At 44.9% G+C, this 20,738-nt stretch overlaps 1 protein-coding gene across 7 annotated transcripts in view; it reads right to left on the bottom strand.

Moving 5' to 3' along the window:
- Positions 1 to 20,738, bottom strand: part of ANKS1B (ankyrin repeat and sterile alpha motif domain containing 1B) — an 830,526-nt gene that overhangs the window by 50,035 nt on the left and 759,753 nt on the right. For 3 of the 7 annotated variants that reach the window (XM_037160670.2, XM_037160671.2, XM_053662068.1), the window contains 2 exons: positions 20,224 to 20,331; positions 17,822 to 18,001 (listed from right to left, as the gene is read on the bottom strand). In XM_037160670.2, the coding sequence (XP_037016565.1) occupies positions 17,822 to 18,001; positions 20,224 to 20,331 (288 nt within the window). Of the gene's footprint in view, positions 1 to 748; positions 824 to 17,821; positions 18,002 to 20,223; positions 20,332 to 20,738 lie in introns of all 7 variants that reach the window. The other 4 variants (XM_037160668.2, XM_053662067.1, XM_037160669.2 and 1 more) reach the window with 2 other exon arrangements.

Genomic DNA, 20,738 nt, shown 5'->3' with positions numbered 1-20,738 from the left:
GGATCGTTTTTAAACTACAAAATGGAAAATTCCCAAACATTGCAGTGTTTAGTTTCCAAACACAAATGAACTTTTCAAAAGTATGTGAAGGTGAAATGTGAACATTTGAATACTATCAAGCAGCTCAGAGTAAAATGGGTCACGATTTCACACGAGTTCCAAAGACCCGTTCGGGATGTCAGATGGAAAAAGGCTGAGAACCACTTTCAGCTGTGACAGCGCCTCTCCAGGCTACACTGCTTCCGCCTTTGCGTAAAATTTATGCAGTCTATCATGCAAATCAAATATTTCTCATGAGAAAAGCACGTGAGCCTTTGAGAACTGTTAGGCGCAATGCGTTGAATAGCCCATAGACACGGGGAAGTACAAAAATGGGAAAGAAAAACACCGATATATACATGTGTATACATATATATCAATTTACCCTTTTCCTTCTTCCTGTAAAAGCAAGTGAAACAGACACTTGGGACGAAAGCAAAAATCACACGTACACTTCAAAACCAAGTATGTTTCTCATTTTCAGGACAATGTTTGCATGTCAACTGGTCACGAGGCACAGTGAATGAAGTATAATAGACACACGCGCACACACACACACACACACACACACACACAGAGTCTCAGGAGTCACTGGACATCACAGATTTCCTGCTTGGCCAGGACACAGCCCCTATGGCCACCGACAACACTTTGCAACACATTACATAGCGCAAGGTCAGCACAAGCAAATAACCATTTGTAACCTTACATTATGAACCTGGTGGATGGCTGAGAAAGGAAATCCAGCGTTCTGATTGGTCCATATCTCACAGACAGACGACTGCTGATATAAACAGAAAACTATCTCATCTTGTCAATATTTAAAACATGGCAGCTACCAAGGTAGCATTGAGGAAAGGAAAGAGGAAAATAATAAAAAGCAAGGAATCACATTTCTTAAAAAAAAAAAAGAAAGCTCAAAAACTGCCCAAAGATTTAATAATTGACTTCTAAGCCATTCTTTTGCTTAAAAACATTCTGGGTTGGCTAGAAAGAAAGAAAAAAAAAGGCCATTTCTGTATTAGCTTTGTATCATGGAAATTACCAGTCATGCTGGGAAAAGCAAGCCATGGTTTACATTTGCCAAAGAGAACAGAAATAGCTTCCCTCCTCACATCATTCATTTCAGAGGATCAATATTTTCAAGAAAGCTGGGAAAAAGCCTTTAACACGGGTCAAACATCTTTATTTTCTTATCTTCAGATGACCATGAGCAAGCAACACAGTGAAATGACTTTCGTAATTCAGTCACTGCTTCATTGATAAACCTAGGGAATATTTTTCCCTCTAGTGTTCTCAAGGGCAAATCTCTGTGGCTCACCAGGGGAGAAGTGCCAGCGTCGGGGAGTGTGTGGTGGCAGAGGTGGCGGGAAGGAGGCTGGGTTGGGGTGGGGGAAGCTCAGCTCTGCTGCTGAAGCAGAAACTTTGGGGAATGGCGGTGGCGCGCCCCAAGAATCAGGCCCGCCCTTTGCTCTCTCGCCGTGCCGCCGCCAACCTCCTAACTAACAAGTAGCAGGCAATAAGGTCTGCTTAGGCCCAAATGCCAAACCAAGCAACGCCCCCTCCCAGAAGTTAGAGTAGAAACCACCAAATAAACTGACGAGACTCCTCGCTGACCTTTACGGAGCTCTTTTCCTGAATTCTATCATTCTAAAAGGCACCGTGAAATTGAATCAGAAAATGGCAGAGCGCCTGAAGTATTCAGCAAGCCCTGTGAACATCCTGAGAATTCATGAGCAGACAGTGCAGGGATCAGTGCAGGAGGGAGATGAAAACACACGTGCGATACTGCTTGGAAACCCAGCAAAGAACCGTATTACCTGCAAACGACTTAAGGAGCAGAAAGCTTCTCCCTGGCTAAGTGTTTCCCTCTCCTCCACCCTCCCAGAAACGCCCACCAGAAATTTAACATTTCTCTCCAGGTACGATGGCATCTCCACACACACCTACATCTTTGCTTTCCATCCCTCCTGTCATCTAGATGGCTTGTTGGGGACAGATTGTCAGGTTACAGGCATTCTATTAAGCAAGAAAGATCCCTGGGGTCTGACCAAGAGGTACCTCCAAGCACCTCCGACCACCTCCCATGTAAACCAGCTATGCTCTTCCCAATTCCCTCTCTAAACTTCATGCCATTTTCTCCACAGGGGCATCTTCCTTTCCCTACTTTTCAGAAACGAAGTCTCTAGCAAGCTCAGTCTTGGGCCCATTACTGCCCCAGCCTCAGCTCCCAACAGCTGCCACCTGAATTAGATAGACTAAGCCCGTGCTTTCGTGGGAACACCAGCCTCACAGGCATGCACGCACTCCCAGGGCACACTTGACCTTCTCCACGCCCTCGCCCACTCTGAGCCACCTCTTCTACGTCAGCGTCTGCAGACTTTTAGTGCTAGAAGTAACGCAGGGACCACCTGTCACCTGACGGGTGAGGACACTGACATTCGGAGAAGCGAAGTGGCATGCTCAGGTCACACAGGGAGTGCCGGCTGGCTGGGAGAGCTGGGAAGGAGTGCCAGCCTGCTGCTGACCTCACCAGGGGGCAGAGGGACTCTCCTGTTACATGGAACTCCTTTTACTGTTCATGGAACAGTCTCAAGGCCTCTGGGGTTCAACTGGCTGGAAGTCTTATTGTTTCGCATTGACACTCCTACGTGGGCCATTCCCGTCACTCCTCCCTGATGGCCACAGGCCAACTGACATTTTGGGAGGACTGCATGACTTCTTGGTCACTCTGGGTCTTGAAGAATCCGTTCTGTATGAAACTCCAGTGTCATACGTGATTCCAACATTGTTCTCCCTCACCTGGGCCTTAAAAACCTTGGGGTCATGGACAACTTTGGATGTCCCCAGCCCCAAGCTCCACCTTCTCCAAATCTGCTTAGCTGGGGAGGAGCGAACAGAAGGACCTGGGTGTTTTTCTCATCCGGCAGTGGTGAGTTGTGTCTGATGGTTGTCACTGGTTGTCAGGGGAACAGCACCTTGGCCTCTGATGCCCCCTTGCAGGAACAGCCCTGCCCCAGTGGGACTGTAGCCACGTGAGCTCTTCGAAGTCCTCTGCAGGGGAGGGGCGCCGGCCACACTGTGCAGTTCCTGTCTTTCGAGATCTGCCTCTAGCTTGGCTGCCTGCCCTGAGCCCTCCTCAAGCACACACAGGAACGCACCTCGGGTGGGATGCTGGGGAGAATGCGGAAGCCCAGCCTCCGTCTGCAGGCCCACTCGCATCCCACGGACACACCCTTGTCACGCAGGGCAGGCTGCCGGGTGGTCACTCTCCTCTCTGCCAGGGCATCTCCCTCCACGTCTCTATTCTTCAGCTCAGGTTGGTGCTACGTGCACCTGCTGCCCGGGGTCCAACGGTGGAAAACGATGTGTCTCCCCTTCTCAGGGCTCCCCCAGCCTGGATGGGTGTTCCTCATGGGGTCCTTCTCACCGGGCTTGGAGTGCATGGGGACAGGCTCTCTCCCCTCCCACGGGAGGGAGGAGAAGCCTCGCCCCTTTCCACAGCGGCTCAGACAGTTCCCTGCGCTCCCCCGGCATCAGCCTCTGCTGTGTGCACAGACTGGTAGCGAGTGTGGCCGAGCAGGGCGGCCACCCCCGGGTCACCTCTGGCCAGGGTGCACCCTTCTCTTCAGAATGCGTGGTATTTACAGGAAAATTCCCACTGAGCATTCTGGTGTGTGAATGCGTCTCCCAACAGTCACGGAAAGTTACCAGGGAGTTGAGGGGGGAAAAGAAGGTCTCACAACATACGTACATTTAAAAAATTCATATAAAATTTTTCTCATGAAGAAAAACCCACCTCTAGTCAAATGCACTGCAGAGAGCTCACATGTGGCTTACATCTCTGTTACAGAAGTTACGGTGACAATTTCCATTTATGAGCTATATTTTAAACTCTAGAACAAGTAACACCCCTATTACTTCTAATACTTAAGTGACTCAGTGCAAATGGTAAAAATCCTTTTTTAAAAAAAAAGTCTAATTGTATTTTAGTTATGAAGGCTGTTTTTAAAAAACGCCGATACGTCCCCGACCTCCCAGTGACCCCGCAGGCAGTAAAGGATCTGGCAGGCCCATGCGGCAGTGACTCAGGCAGGGCAGTTCTAACCGGTGCCTTTATACCATGAAATGGCACCTCCAGGTGCGTGGTTATTAGGCTGAATGCTGGGGTAAAAATTTTTTAAAGACAGAAATTTCCACTGCAGAATTTCATTATATTTAAGAAGATACTATTTCAGGGTCTAACATGGCTTGAAGTACTGAGCTTTGAAAAAGTTTTGAGAAAGTAAATATAATGCAAGTAATAAAACGTCACCTGGGGCCCCAACTCCTAGAACAGAAGTGATTTAAGTCTCAGTTTTAATTAAGCCTTGGGATGTCTTCATCTAAAGACGAACAGTAACGGTGCTGGGCCTACATATTTCACGGGGTTGTTCTGCGGCTCCTGGGAAGCTTCCTGACAGAGGCAATGATCTCAACTTTTTTCACGGCTTCTAGGACCCAAATTTCTGGGACCTCTGGAACACAGACGGCCGTCAAATGCCTTCACTGAACGAACAGAATCCCAGACTGTGTTTAGAAATGTCCTGGTTGATAACGAAGCGCTGCAGGAACATTCGGTAATGTCATTCCTTCATTACCACCCGTCGTCGGTCCAGGTTGTTGCTGTCACCACTTGTGCCTTTAAACTGGTCACTGCAGACTCAGTTCTGGTAAAATGCAGCAGCAACCAACCCTGCGGACTTCTTGTTAGAAAAGTTCTCACTTTTCCGGATAAGGGTTTGAAAAAGCGCAGCCAGCTTGGTCGAAGAGAACAGGAACATTTGTAATCAGCCTGCCTGGGTGTTACAGGGCTGCTTGGAAATGATCCTACAAAAGGACGTTAAAACCCCCTTTGCGATGTCATTCGTTCATTAATATCTTCTCACTCCCTTCTCCACATTTCCTGCAAAGGCTAATGTAGATTATCTGAGCCTGAATTATGATGGAATCCACATAAATGGGGGTTCAATAAAAATCTAGTAGTCTTATAACAGATATAATTAATAATGGTTATTTCTTTGACGATGAAGTTAATAGAAATTCGAAGGTGTCTAATTTTATCTTTACTTCACACCTGTCTCCTGAACTCTGGAAATGGTTTCTTAAAATACAACATACATCTTGCTCTTGTTATCACCTGTATCGCAGGTTATCATGAACTCAGTTCAGAAACTACGACATATTTGCACTGAAATCTAAGAATAAAACAGAAGTACATCTGCCTGTCCCCACAGCTTTCCTCCTAAAGGTGAGCTTGTTTTTTGCTCAATTGGTAGCAAGCCAGTAGCTTACAGTAAGCTCTCTCCTGTCCATCATCCTGTCCCCTCCACCCCCTGCTTTGCTGGAGCAGTCCCCAAAAGTGCTGTAACATCTCCTACTCAAAGCAAACAGGCTTCTTCCCTTGACCCAACACCCTCCTTGAGGCCCTGCTCAATTTCTGTTCTTCTTTAGGAGGCTACATGCTCCAAGAAGTATCCATGCAACCTCCACCTCCCCTTTTCTGGTCCTTACCTGAGCCTACTCTGCTGAAACTGCTCTTCTCAGTACCCTCCACTCTGCCACACCGGGCTGCCCATCTGCCCGGACCTATCTGACACACGTGATCACGCCTTTCATTTCACAGCCTTCTTTGCTGGTCCCCTTGATCCTATCACCCTCTGATTCCTGGAGTGTCAGTGCTCAAGCCTCCCCCCCCCCAAGGGTGGATTAGGAGGCCTCCTCTAGTCCCAACTCTCAAACTTGTGTCTCCAGCCCAGACCTGTCTTCTGAACTCCAGACGTGGGCATCCAGTTGCTCTCCTGACACCTATATTTTGATGAATAATAGGCATCTTAACCTTTAAACTGAATGCCTGAAACTAAGCTGCTGATGACCTCACTTCTGCTTTAAGCTTTCCTGCCTCAGCAAATGTCAACCCCTTTCTTCCGGCTGGAGTCTTCCTTTTACTCACGTTTCGCACTCAACCCCTCAGGAAACCTTATTGAATCTACTTCTAAAATCTTCTCACCCTCCTATCATTATCTGGCCCAAGTTTTTTTTGCTTGGATCATTTCATTAGCTTCTAAACTGGCTCGGTTTGCTTTCATCTTTGCTCCCTTAGTCCTTATCCACAACACAATAGCCAACATGCTTCATTCAGTGTGTAAGCCATATCGTGCTACTTTGCTCCATTTAACTCAGAAGAAAATTCAGAGTCCTAACCAAGCCTGCCAGGGTCACCACCCTCTGGCAGTATCTCTGCCTTCCCTCGCTGCCCTCCTCGCTACAGTCCTTCCTCCTGCTCGCTCGGTTCTGAACAGCACAGCACACCCTTGCTTCACGTGCTTCTCCCCCTGACGGAAAAGGTCTCCCTTCACACACTGCGGGACTGGCTCCCTCACTTCTTTCAACGTCACTTGCTCTGAGCACCCAGCACTTTATATCCAAATCAAGATTGTGCTGTCCCCACTGCCAAGGGATTACTCTTTTGAGCAGAAATTGAAAATGTGAAAAAAAAAAACTTTACAGCATAAGAACCTGTCTCCTGGTACCTGGACATTTATTCAAAGATAGTTACTGCTCATCAACTGGGTGTGAGACTTGGTTGCAAAGCGAGTAAGGATCCATCCTGCTTTTAGTTGATGTCTATGGGATGGTAATTGCTATGGGCACCATCTTTTCTCTGTTGTTAGAACCAGCAGTAAACTGGGATTCAGAGGCTGACGGTGGGCCTTGGAACGGAGCAAGCTAAAGACACCTCCATCACGTCAACACCGCTTAGGCCCTGAAGACCTTCTGGGAGTTGGCCGATGCTGTGTCGCTAGTTTAATAAAGAAACTTGTATGAATAGAGCCCTCCAGTCAGATTTTATCAGAGACGAAATTGTCTGCCTTGTTGTAGCTCTGAAAAAAAGTGGGCTTTTTCTGTGTCTTCCTTATGTTCGTCATAATTCTTTCCCATTGAGGGGTGTTCAGATATTGACCAGAAAAAATCCAACAAGAAACAAGAAAGGTTCTGAGCAAAAGCTAAAGGAATAATAAAGTCCATTCCTCCTGTTGGATGACAGGGCTTCTGTAATAAAACAAAAACAAACTTGAAGAGTGAACAAAACAACTTCAAAGGCAAAAGGAAACAAGGCACGCCAGCCGAGGGGGCCTCAGTCGGGGGCCCGCGGACTCCGCGGCTCCTGGAGGGAGACTGAACCGAGATGAGGGCTGTCAAAGGACGGGGTCAGACAGATTCAGTTCAGTCAGGCACCTCGGCTGCATCTCTTCCAGCAGTAACCGCCCCGTGGCCTCTTCTTTCATGGTGCTAACTGAACCCGGCCTGGAAATGCGAACGTCACCACCTTCTGTCTCTACCCAGTTACCCCCAGGCCCAGCATCTTATCATTTCTTCTGTTGTAGGTACAGGAACGACCCTCCTTCTCTCCTTTCAGGCGTGTTTTGTGATACTTACATGGCCCTCCAACCAACTGTGTGTGATTCTTCTCTCCAAGTGCACTGTGAATGACTCAAGTTCAGGGTTTCTTACCACTGACCCTTTTATTTATTTGTTTATTCATTCGTTCATTTATTATTGTCAAGATTAAAATATGTTTTTAGTCTTTCAATTACAGTCGACCCTCCCTCCCTCCCTTCCTTCCTTTCTTCCTTCCTTCTCTCATTCTGGTACTGACAGCACATAAAATAAGCCCTTAGCTGCCAAAGCAGGAGAGAACTACTGGCTATGAGATTCCTGTTATTCATTTGTAGAGATTATATATAACCTGTATCCCCTAACATGACAGTTGTAGCCCTAAGTGACATTGCACAATTATTTATGAAATTTTTTCACAGGGAAAAAAATAGAGCAAAGAAAAAAAGTGAGACACTAAACTACAGTCCTCCTGTCCCCAGGTTCTCTGGGTACTGCAGGGAATTTAAGGCAACTGGGAGCAGGCTATTTATCACAATATGGACTGCTTTACCTGCTCTACTGCAAGGATTGGATGCTGCCACTATCATTTTTCAGGATGACTAAAAAGCAGAAATATTAATTACATTCAGAAAAGCAGCAGCTTTTTATCATAACACGAATTGCTGCGAAGAAACTTGATTTTGCAAAGTAATGTTCTTTGCCTTTAACATCTCTTTACAATACACATTATGTTGCTTTCTTGCAAACTGAAGCTGTCATTTTCTTTGTTTAAACCCACTTATTAGCCATACACTCAACATTGCTTCCTGCCTCTGGTGAAAAAAGAGGCATCGGATAAAGCCCTTCATTCAGTGATGTTTATCGAGACCCCCATTATTTCCTCATTTTATCTGTGTGGGAAATATAGGGGGGAAAAGGTCAAACTGAACAATTATCTGGTAGGTTACAGTGTTCCCCTCAGTTCTGTCTGTTCAGCACTGAAATCAATAAATCGTGGGTTACTTGAAAGGCATGCTTTTTTGAGGTAAGCTTTTCAAATGAGCACATTACATCATCAGGAAGGATCGCTGATACACAGAATGCTGACCACGTTTTAAGAAGGTAGACTAGGATTAACTAAGCTTGACAAAACTATATTTTAGCTGGAAAGTAATAACTTTAATGTAAAATCCTGCATTAAGTTTAAACACCCTCCTCCACCCCCCACGGCTGAGGGCTGAGAAGGGAGGCATGACTCATGGCCATTAATAAAGGCCAGAAAACTTCCCAAGTTGGGGGATCAGCATGCTGTGAATCCCACAGCCCACTCATCAGAGTGATACTGGCAAGGAGCTGGATGTGGGAAATACAGTGAAGGGGAGACAACATATTGTCTTAAAGGAACTGTTCTCAGCTAGACGGAGCAGGTTTCTTCTCAGTTGTTTCAGAAGACAGCAGGAGTTTAAGGAAGACTTACGTCAATTCAATACAAGATGAAAGTTCTAGCAATTAGAACTTTCCCAATGATGGGGACGCCTCACAAAGTGGGGGCCACCTTTCTAGTGACACATTTAAGTGGAAACTTGTGGGTGTCTGTTAAGTATGCATTACAAAGGGTGCTCATCATGAGACAGGACTAGATACATTTTTCTGGCCCCTTCCCACTCTAAAATCCACCCCCCCTTTTTTTAACAGGAGAACAGAAGAATTGTCCAGGGGGCATTAAGGCATATAAAAACACAGTCTCGTGTGATGCTGTATCCAAACCTCTTTAAATCAGAGACCTGTACAGAACGGAAGTCACCTCATTTCACAGCTGTTGACATGCAGCCATTGTTTGCTGTCCTTGATTTGTAAAGAATGAAAAATCGGATGTCAAGAGCAAAGGATTTTCTTCAAATACAATGCTTACGCATGCTACTTTAGAGGTTCAACTGTCTACTAACCTTGCACTTACCTCGAGCTTTAGATATTAATAGAATTTGTCAAAGGACTTGAAATATTGCACTGAAGCTTTGGGGTTCTAGAATTTCCCGAATATGTTGTGTACCTAGTTTAGAGAGACAGCAGTTATTGTGCAGGCTGTGAAGCTAGACTGCCTGGGTTTGACTCCCGGCTCTGCTTCCAACCTGAGCCCTGTGTGAGTAATCTGGTCCACGGGAGTTTACGGAGTGGTGCTCATCACAGGGAATTAAAAAATGACCAAGGAAGAGTCAGTCAGGCCTTGCCTGTACACAGACATTTAAAGAGAAATAAAATATTTTGACATAAAATGTAGTGACACATGCTAACTCAGAAAGTATTTGAAAGTATCCGAGTACCCTCCAGAAAGCCTTTCCAAGGAGCTGCAGGGCTAACTAGGCGCTAACAGGAGAGGAGCCTGCGCATTCCTGAGAGCTGCTGTTTCTGTACCCACGGTGGAGAAGGATTGCTTTGGGCTTACAAGTTGGAAAATAGCCATGGTTTTGTAGAACAGAGCTAAATATTATGAGCTTTCCTTGAAAATACATTTATTCCCAGTTGCAGTTGAAAAACCACGGTGTAGAAGAAAGCTAGACATTATTTCAAAATAATAATAATAATAATTTCTAAAGCAACCCCAATATACAGCTTTGTAGTTTGTAAACTACCTTGATGGATATTCCTTTATTTGCGCCTCAAAACAGTGACGTAAGGTGGGCATTAATCTCACTTTGGGAAGAGAAAACCGAGGCCCCAAGGAGCTAAAAGGCCTGTTCAAAATTATGGAGGTAACAGATACCAGAGATGGGAAATTTGCACCCTGATCTCATTCCTTCAAATCAGGTATTTAAAAAATCGCATCAAATTGAGTAGGAAAAAATGGAGTTGATACCTGTGTGACGTAACGATGTTCTATCACATATTCTCATTCAAAGGCCAAGTCGGTTTATTCAGGTACCACTATTGCTCTCTCTGTCTGCCTAGAAACTATATCCATTTCTGGCCATGGCCCTTTGGCTCTATGGGAGGGGCTCCCTTCTCACCCCTCAGTGCACGTGGTTCAGGTGGAGCTAAAACCACCCGCAGGTACAGGACCTCTGCCTGGTTAATTACCCATCCCCAACACACACACACCCCTTTGTGATCAGCTCAGGGCAGATAAGTGATCCAAACCAGGCAAATCTGAACCTGTGGGACTCAATCTCAGGACTTTGCGGGGAACTCTTAGAAAGATAAGTTCTCGTTCTCATTGTTTCAGGTTTAACCAGAATTGGATTTAAAATTCCCCTCATGTACAGAAAGCTTGTCTGGGAAAAGAGCCAACCCAGAGGAGAGAGAGCCAGAGGGCAAGACAGCACCCGAGCCCTGGGATCAGGCCTACCTGGACTTTGCAGGGAAATGATTCAAATACACGTCCTTTTGTGCTTAAGACATCTTGAGTCGAACTCTTGTTACTTGCATGCATCCAGAACAGTCATATACAAGCGGAATTAACTCAGATAGCTCTGCATAATCAGCCCTATTTCCTGTAGACATTCAAAAAGCCTCTATCTTTTTTAACACTGAAAGAAGAAAAGGAAGCAGGAGAAGGAGAATAAGAGAATTTTCCTACCCTTGGAAATTGAGAAAGGTCAGATTATATCAACCAAAACTCTGACCTGTGGACCCAAGAACTGGACTGAATATAACGAGAAACATTCCAAAAATGTAACAAGTGGAAAAAGGGCCTGGTGTGCCTCTTTGTGAACAAGCTGCTCCACGTCAGCCTAAGGCACCACGAAATACCACAAGGTCAGGGGCACTGACATAAGGCTTTTACACATTGTCAGATTTTTTATTTATTTGGTTGAAAATAGAATCTTTTCTACTGAATTAAAAAAAAAAAACCCCATGGTCTGGTTTTAATTGGAAACATTCGCCTTGGTTAAGTCCCAGAGCGTGGAGGAAGGTTAGCAGAATGACCCGTGGCGTTTCGGTCTGTCCAGCCTCTGTCAGAATAAACTGGACGTCTAATTTGCCTCACTGAGGGGCTTGATGGAGAATAAAGAAACCAAGACTTTCAGGAAAAGCATCAAAACCTTAAAAAAAGCTCCCGCTTCTTCCCACTACTTTTTAAAGACCCATGAACAGGACAGAGAGTAACATGTGGCCTGAAGGACACTCATCATATTAGAATTTCCACTCCCAAAGTTGTCACAGGGAGAGCAATGCAGATTTTGAGAAAAAGCAATTAACTGTCTACATTAATAAACAAGGTAGACAACCCATTGGGTCTAAGTTCCAAGTCCAAAAGCAACGTTTTCCACTTGGGCTTTAAGGAACAGGTGGCCGGCAGTCTAGAGTTCCTGGCTTGAAATGGGGCTCAGATTTCACCCACGTCCCAAGTCACCCCTGAAGCTGGCGTGTCAGCTGGCCGACTCCACACACTGTCAAACTGGGATTTCCTGATGGAAGGGCTTACTGAGTTTACCCTTCGTCTTTTTCTTCTGGTTACATATCACCCGTCTGTGCTGAAGTATCATAGGTTGCTCTTTAGACCTTCATGGAAGGAAATGTTGAAGCCATGGATGGGCTGGGCCTTTCTAAGAAGTGGCCAGGTAGTGAAAATCTAAATGAGAAAATAGCCACTAACTTATGGGCACTTAAAAAATCTGATATAACACAGTGATAAGAAAACTTGTCTAGTTTGGGGGGGGGTGGAAATTACTCAAAACGCAGCTGATTTTAACGTAGTCGTGCTATTTTCTGAAGGTTCAGCCTGCAAATCCCCACAACGTCGGAACAGTGGGAAGAATTTCTAGGAACAACAGGCTTTCCCTCCCAGGGAAAGTATCAAAGAATAACTAACAAGCTTCCCTGTTTTCCAGAGATGGGTGAGCATTTGCCTCGTGGCTTCCGAAGATGGCCATGCTTGTGTAGCTAACACTTGTGTGTACTGTGTATTTCCAAAAAGTTCTAAATTTCATTTAAGGAAAAGAAAAACCTAATCCTTTCTTTTTCAATGTGTTGTCTCACCCTGCACAGGGACAGCATGCTAATTCTATGAGATTCCCTTTGCCGCACACTTTGAGAACCTGTATTTGCAGGGAACGATTCCATCCCCCCTGCTTTCCCTGACTTTGATGACCCCCCTGTTATTAAAACACTTTGAATCATTTTAAACAGAGGCAGCCCATGGGACATCAGGATCGTGGAGGAGCCAGGAGAGGACCAGGACAGCGGGGTCAGAGTGCTGGCTCTGATTCCATCCCCCCTGCTTTCCCTGGCTTTGATGACCCCCCTGCAGAGACCCCTTCTCCATCATGGTAGATGTGCCCTGGCAGCTTTCCTATTCATACAAGCAAAATAACAAAGAGAAAAATTCCAATTCCATTCTCAATATGCATTCTAAGCATGGATAACACTAGAACAAAAAGATTGTTTTTACAGAATGCTATAAGCCATCTGATAGCTTTGGCATTGACTGGCCTCACAATAAATTAGGGCCTTGGAATTAGGAACTGATGGGTGATATATCTGAATTGCTAGCCATATCATTTATACATATATATATATATAGTGATTTAATGTTTGAAATATGCTTTCATATGAATTATCTTATCTGATACACACAAATCTGAGATGCAGGCATGACGTGGTTGTCTATGACAAGAAAACAGAAGTTCAGAGAGTCCACGTGACCCCCTGGTACAGCCAGAAAGAAACCAAAACAGAAATGCAACTGAAGAAGCCATGAAGGAAACAGGCCCCATTATTTGGAAAAACCCCACATGCAAGAAGTCTGTAAAGGCAGCCATCCCCACACCGAGGTGCAAAGCTCTCTGCCAACACAGGAGAAGGGCAGAGTTCTACCTGGAAGTGCAGGGCAGGTTCCCACTGAAAAGATCAACATGTAACCATTGCTGTTCTGCGTGTAAAGGGTTTCGTGTGATAACCATGAGCTGAATCAGTTTCCACTCAACTGCTAGAGATTTGATCCCCGATCTGCTCACTAGGTCTCTGTAAGTGTCATCTTTTCTAGCTCACAAGAAATTAGTGTTAGCTGAGCTGTTATTAAAACACTTTGTATCATTTTAAACAGAGGCAGCCCACGGGACATCAGGACCATGGAGGACCTAGGAAAGGACCAGGACAGTGGGGTCAGAGTGCTGGCTCTGCTGGGCACCAGTGGCGAGCAGAGCGCTCACCCAGCCCGGCTTCCTCTGCCCAGAGTGCGCCATTGTGAGGATTCACTAAAACATCACACCGGGAACCCGGCACAGATCTGGCCAGGGCAGGGCTTCTACCTGGCGCACTTCCCACTTCTCTTCCTTTAACAATATAAAAAAAGAATATTTGAATAACTAATACAAGAGGCAAAATGCTTTCAAATAACAAAGGAATTCATCTAGTCCTACTCATTAAGTACTACTGTTTGGATGAGAAAATATTAGACTTTGAACTGGATCAACTTTCTATGATTTAGAAGCAGTTTAGACAAAGCCTTTATAGAACCCAACATACTGCTCCAGGCAAGATCTAATTTGGTTTTTCTTTGGCTGTGCTACCAGACCCGGTTATGTGGTTTCTCAGGTTCCATGTCTTTAAAATGTGGATCGCACCTGCTGCAGGTTTGTGTGCATCTGATAAGGTCACTGCCCTCGGAATATTAATATTTTTATTTGGAAGAGAGTATTCAAAGCACAAGGACTTCTACATTATGCATTTTCCTCACTAATATTAAGCTCAAGTGTGTACAAAAATATGTACTTCTCTTCCTCTTTAGACTTATTTTATTTTGTAAAAATAGAAGTATTATTTCATTTTCCCATAAATATTTTCTATAAATGGAGGAGTTCTATAAATGGTGTTGAGTTTCACACCGGGGGGGACTCTTTTCATAACTCTGAAGAATGGGGTCTCTAGACTTTATTAATTCCATTACTCTCCTTTAGTATTCATCGTAGGAAGACTTTGACTTCTACTAAATGTCATTCAAGAAAATTTCTGAAGATTAATATTAGGCTGCAAATACTGGAAGTATTTTTTTCCTCCTTCTGACATATTTTCCACATTTTCATTTACTGCTTCATCTCCACAGCACTCGATTCAAGCGCTGATCTTCCACGTGACTTTCTTGTTCATGCTGGAATGAGGCAACGGATGTGAAAGTACTTTGAAAGTTGAAACGCTCTCTATGCGTTAAGGTATTAGTATGTGCATGTGAGTGCAACGCTTATTTCTTAGGTGCATGGAAATAGGGGAGCACTTCAGAACTTCTGAGCTAATGCACCCACGTTAGAATTAGAGGCTTGAAAAGCTATGTTTTTGCCATAATGGGAAACCCATTTTTTAGATGTGTTTACACCATTAATCTTAGTGGTTAAAAAATGCTATTAGTACTAAACTCAATCTTGTTCCTCACATATTCAGTTAAGACAGTTTGAGGCAAAATGTTGCTTTTATCAGAATAAATGCAAGCAGTAGCCATGCTATCTGCAAATCCCTTGTATTCCAAGGCAGGTATTTTCAATACTTGTTTAAATTGAAAGCAAGTAATTAAATACCACGCCAGTGTTACCTTTTAAAAAATATTTGCCCACTAATGAACTTAATATGTGGAACAGACATTAAATTTATCTTAATTTAACTCTCAGCATTGGTTTCCCAAATTAAGCAAATATTTCCAAACATCTGTTGAGCAGACCTTAAGAAGCCAAAATGCCTATGAATCACTGCGGCCACCAAGAGCCTATGGCTGGAGGTCCAGAACCCTTTGCTGGGGACTCAGGTAGACCTGACGCAACAGGGTGTTTTCTGAAAACACAGTCTGTCTTGGTGATTCTGTTTAACTGCACCTTCCTGTCTTTTAGCTACAGGAAAGAAACTCTGAAGATGGACTTCAGCGGCTCACAAGAAACTGACTGGTTGGGCAATGCAATAACCAAAGCCCAGTCAGCCTGTGGGGAGATACCCCTCGGGAGGAACGGCTGGGACTGGGCCCCTGGCGGGACGGAGGTGTAACAACTGGCTTCCTGCGCGCTGGGATTTTAACTGCTAACGCAAGTCTTCACGAAGGCTTGACCTTATTGGCTAAGCGCATAACTTTGAGGAAGAATGTGGTCTAGAGAGAGTACGATAGGTTTTAAAAAGCAAGTGATTTTTTAAAATTATTATAGCAAATGACCCAAAATATAAAAAAAGAAAAAATAGAAAAAATCAATGGAGTGGTTGAATGGCAGAAAAGTCACATAAATAAAATTGTTCGGCAGCCAAATTATTGAGTATTTAATACCCTGACAGGTCAGAAATGGAGCTCTTTTAAAGAGGTACATAAGAGTTCATTTCTCCATGAGATTCTGGCATTTCTGGATTAGGAAACACACTTGAAGCCAACCAATAAAAGGCTGCAATTAATACAACCCAAAGAGATGCAATCCCAGAATCCCTTTTTCCTATCAATCAGATTTCTGTGGTGCTATCTCCTGTCTTCTCCGCGGCCAAAGTGCTGTATTGAACAGTATGGTCTTAGAAAGTTTTTAATTCGTTCCTGGTTGCTGACGGAGGCCTGTGTCCACCATCGGTCATTCTGTCACTGTGAGCAGTACACGTGAGGTGAAGAAGCACCTTCACACAGCCCTTCCATGGCTCACTGCATCCCACCCACCAGCTTATCCGCCCCCTCTTCCTGCTTTGGAGCCTTTCTCACCTGGTCAGATACAAGTTCCTTCAATTTTCTCAAGGGCAAGATGATTCCTGAACATGATGCATCCTGACTGGCGTGCCAAGAAAAAAATCTAGGCTACTTGTAAGGTACTCCTGCCGCATCTTCTGAATCTCAAAGAAAGTAAGTGAGCAATCTTGCTAGACTACCTCCAAATGCGCAAACCTGGGAGAAAGAGTAATTAATTTCCTCTCTGAAAAAACTAGTATGTGGAGAAATTTCATAAATGATATGAGCAACTGAGATAGGTGATTCTGTTCCTGAAGTCAGCACAGTCTGTCGTAGTTAATGTTCATTGGCGTATGATCTTTCCTTACCCAGAGAAGAGCAGGGTTCAGAAAAGACCCCCATTTGTATTAATACATAGAGACTATGTGGTTCAAGGTCAAAACGTACAATGTCTGAAATGTGCTCAGTACAGAGATTTAAGCACATGTGTGATTCACAAATCCTAACAAGTAGCAGGAAATATATGAACAGCTTGAGGAAAAAAAGCTTTTAGACTCTTTATTTAGAAGAACATCAGTGAAAACAGTCATAAGGATTAAAAGACAATACTTAACAAGAGAGAAAGGAAAAATTATTCTTTTCTTGTCTCTCCTACATTTTCCATTTCCCCTCAGTAAAGGATTCTCCATAATCCCGACATTACCATTCCTTGCACAAAGAACTCCGAGAACAATTCGGAATTGAGACAGCTAAAAGGAGACACCATGTATCAGGCCTTTTCTTCCCAGGGCATGTGCAGGCAGAACAGCCATGGTTTCCAGAACATTCTCTTCACATTTTTCCTTTGTGAGTGGCAACGCAGAATGTTTACCAAAGGCTTTTAAAAACAGAATCTCACCAAACAGTTGGGAAAAATATTTAACAACCAAGGCGAAGCAATTACAGTCAAATTTTCACCTAGAGATTTTCATCTTAGGTGTGGGAGGTAGAGAGAAGCCTCTTAACACACTGGTCTGAACCTAGAATGAGGGCGAAAAGAGTTGAATCTGCCAATCACTGTCAATAAAACCATGTCTTTGAATCTCAGAGTGAAACGGCAGGGCCAGCTGTCTGTCTGAATGTGCTCCTACAAACAGCGCCACCGTTTGGCGATGGCTGACTCAAGTTTCTGGGCAGCCGTGTCAGGACAGGCCAGACACGGACATCCGTACCCAAACACGGAAAGGTCCAAACGTGGCAGATCTCTCTTTTCCATTACGTGTGCTGGGCAGCAGCGTCACCTTCAGCTACTGAAGGTGACCACACGAGATGGCGCAGCTGGTCCCAAAGGTAAAACCCCAAACAAATGTGTAAACTTGGGAGGAAACTGACATCACTGGAGTTAGTACTTTCCCCCGACTTCTGCCCTGTCATCCAGCCGATTTACATTTTATAATCTAGGTTTTTCTTATTCCCGTTCATTATGATTTGATTCTTGCACAGTAATTATTCCCCTTAGGGCCAAGACTTTCTGGACGCAAGGGGATCGGACATAATTTCTTCAGTAGGAATCAACAGCAAGAACCTGCGTATACCTTCCAGTCCCAGAAAGGTCCGATTCGGTCTAGTTTAAATGAGCCGGGAATGAAAGCCATGGCACAAAATGGTAAAATTCCAGCAGGTGTGGACAGGAGGCACCGTTCAGTACTAGAAAGCATTACTCGGTATGGGTGAAAGGCAAACACATCACGGAGGCTTTTAACACCTTACCTGGGCCATCTGCCTCTCCAGTTTTGATCGGGGAATATCATCAAAGTAGTTTTCATTTCTTCTCCTCCTTGCATCGCCCTGCATGATAATGTGAGGAACGTCTAGGGAGCCACCAGTGGTGTAAGTGCTTTGGCTAAGTGATGGAGACAACTGAGGAGGAGTGTGATTACCACTGGGTTCCTGAATGGAAATACATCACCAAGTAAATACCACGTTTTTGCGGCTAAGCTTTGGTTGCAAAATTGTGAAATACTGAACAAGACACATAGCGGGGCTGGGGACTCATTTTTGCATCAGTTGCGGAGGAATGGGTGACGGTCTACCATTTTATGAATGGTGTTATCTAGATAATACTTCCCCCCCTAAGGATCTCAGGCCAAAGGCTTAAAGCATAAAGAATCAGGTGTTTTCTTACATCAGCAAAATCGGTTATCTCAGGGGAGAGGACATGGGTGTCAGGCAGCCTGGACACTGTCCTGTGTGTTACAAGGGAAGGAGCCGTGTCCTCATGTGGACAGAGTCCTCCCCCTGGAAGATTCCTTGATGAGGATGCTAAAATTGGAAGGGTGGGGCTTGATCCTCCATCAGGGAGTGGTCTGGCAGTCAGGTGGGGCACAGGACACAGTAGGGACAGGGAGTATGTTGCATGTGCAGAGGGCAGGGTGACACACACAATGACCTTCAGTGGCACAGATGACCCAGGCTGGGGCAACTGGTCAGAAGTCAGACAAGGGGCAGCTTGCGGCTGGGCTCTAGTGTTTGCGAAAAAGAGGAGGGTTGGATGGTACTGATTCCCACACCGGCCCAGACGTTCTGGACCTCCTTTGACAAATGAAGGTTCTGAACTTTTTCTTGGGAATCTCTGTGTATTGTTCTCCTAAATCTCTCCCAGGGAGTCAGAGGGACGGGCGCAGGAGGGGAAGGAAAGAGGGTCCTATAAGCAGTCATTTTAGGATGGTTATACTGCCAGTGCCTACACCTTCTTCCCCTCTTGTGTAGCTAAATGAAGGCAAGACTAGAAAGCCTCATTTTTCTCCCAATTTATTTGAAGCTTTTCTTATTGAGGGAGAAAAATAGGTCCCATGTCTACTCTTACTGTCTCCAAAGCCCTTAACTAGCTTCCAAATGTCCCAGGGTATCCCAATTGCCACAATAATCACTTTTCCTAAGGGCTACCTCCTGGAGCCAGTTCTCTCGGGTGTCCTGAAATCTATCTGCACTTTGTTCTTTAAAAGTGAACCAGACTCAAATCGAAACAGCTCCCCTCCTCCCCTCTGCTTGGCAGTGGTGTTGCACTTTGCTGAAGTTCACTGATAAGAGGCATTGCACTGCATCTCATTGCTGGCCGTTATGTCTCTGTGCCACGCTGTGCTCACTGTTTATCATCACCGCCTCTTCTAACACTTGCAGAGAGGGGATCGGAAGCAAACAAGTGCAGGACTCAGTAAAGAGAACAGAGCTGGTACTCCCCAACTGCTCCCAGAGACCCCAGCTTCTTGGATGAGTTTTAGGAAAGTTCTTACAGGCCTCTGCAATCCGCTGACCACTGACTGCTCCATTCTGCCCACAGCCCTCTCTCTCATTCTTTCCCTCCATATCTTCCGTCTTGCCTTCCTTCCCTTTCCGCTATATTTCTCTCTCCCCCACCTAAGGTTTCTCTCTAGATTTGCTAACCAATAATATTAAAATATAACTGAGCCCTGGCTGGTGTGGCTCAGTGGATGGAGCACTGGCCTGCTCAACCAAATGGTCACCAGTTCAATTCCCAGTCAGGGCACATGTCTGGGTTGTGGGCCAGATCCCCAGTAGGAGGCGTGCAAGAGGCAACCGCACATTGATGTTTCTTTCCCTCTCTTTCTCCCTCCCTTCCTCTCTCTCTAAAAAAGTAAATAAATAAAATCTTAAAAAATATATTGCTGAAACAGTTTATTCAATAAAGTTCTAGCTTCTCTATCTTTAATTTTTTGAAGTGGGCAAAGCTGGGAAATTAACTTCTTAAAAAAAACCTCCAGAAGACCCTAAGGTTAATTTTAAATTGATCTTTACTTAACTGTGGCCTCTGAATGATTTTCTTTCTGTGGGTTTGAGAAGTTTGACAGAAATCTCATTTCCTCTCTCTCAGCGTGGGAGTGTAGGATGGAGTAGCGGGAGGGGTTCTTTAAAGGTGGAGGTTTGTCTGATGTGTATCTAGATCTCAAAAATACACATTTAACCAAAAAAAGAAAAAAAATCTTGTCTTACCAAACACAGTCAGAAGTGAGACTGTTTTTAATAAGGTAAGGCAAGCTCTATGGAAAGCAGCCTGCGCTTCCTGATCCATTGCTTCCGTCACTTCATTCTATGGCCCAGGATAAATTTGAGGTGTACGAGTGGAGAAGAAAAGGAATATCCTGAGCACTTACCCTGAGGGTGATGGACCGAGGGGGCTTCTGTGGTGGGTCCTCGTGCAGCCTGTCTCCCAGAGATGCCAGGATACGTTTCCTGTGGCCAATCAAATTGATTTTTAAAACCTGAAACAAACATACATTTGGGTCAAATATTTCACTGGAGAAAAGCAATTTTGATATGTCCTAATAGATGAGGGAACAAAAGGAGACTTATGCAAAGCTACCTCTGCACCATGAAAGATGTGTGAGGTCACTGTGAACCTTTGAGTCTGGAAAGAAATAACCTCTTGAGACAGTCTGGAACGGCAGAGAACTGGGGGCAGGAAGAGAATGGAGAGACGGTGCCCATTCCCCAGGCTGCCCGAGAGTTCCGTCCTCTACCCAGCAGACGCAAGACCCTTCAAAAGCCCAAGTCGAGCCTTCTCCCTAACCAGCTGAAGTCTCCCATAGCTTGCTATTGCTCTTAGAATAAAACCTGAGTCCTCACCTGGCCTCGAGGCCCCACAGGGCTGCTTGCCCACTGTCCGTCT

The sequence above is a fragment of the Artibeus jamaicensis genome, unplaced genomic scaffold, assembly GCF_021234435.1.
Source record: "Artibeus jamaicensis isolate MK-2021 breed Jamaican fruit bat unplaced genomic scaffold, CSHL_Jam_final contig_233, whole genome shotgun sequence".
Classification (NCBI taxonomy): domain Eukaryota; kingdom Metazoa; phylum Chordata; class Mammalia; order Chiroptera; family Phyllostomidae; genus Artibeus; species Artibeus jamaicensis.
The sequence above is the reverse complement of the archived record's forward strand: the minus strand, read 5'-3'. Positions and strand labels throughout refer to the sequence as shown.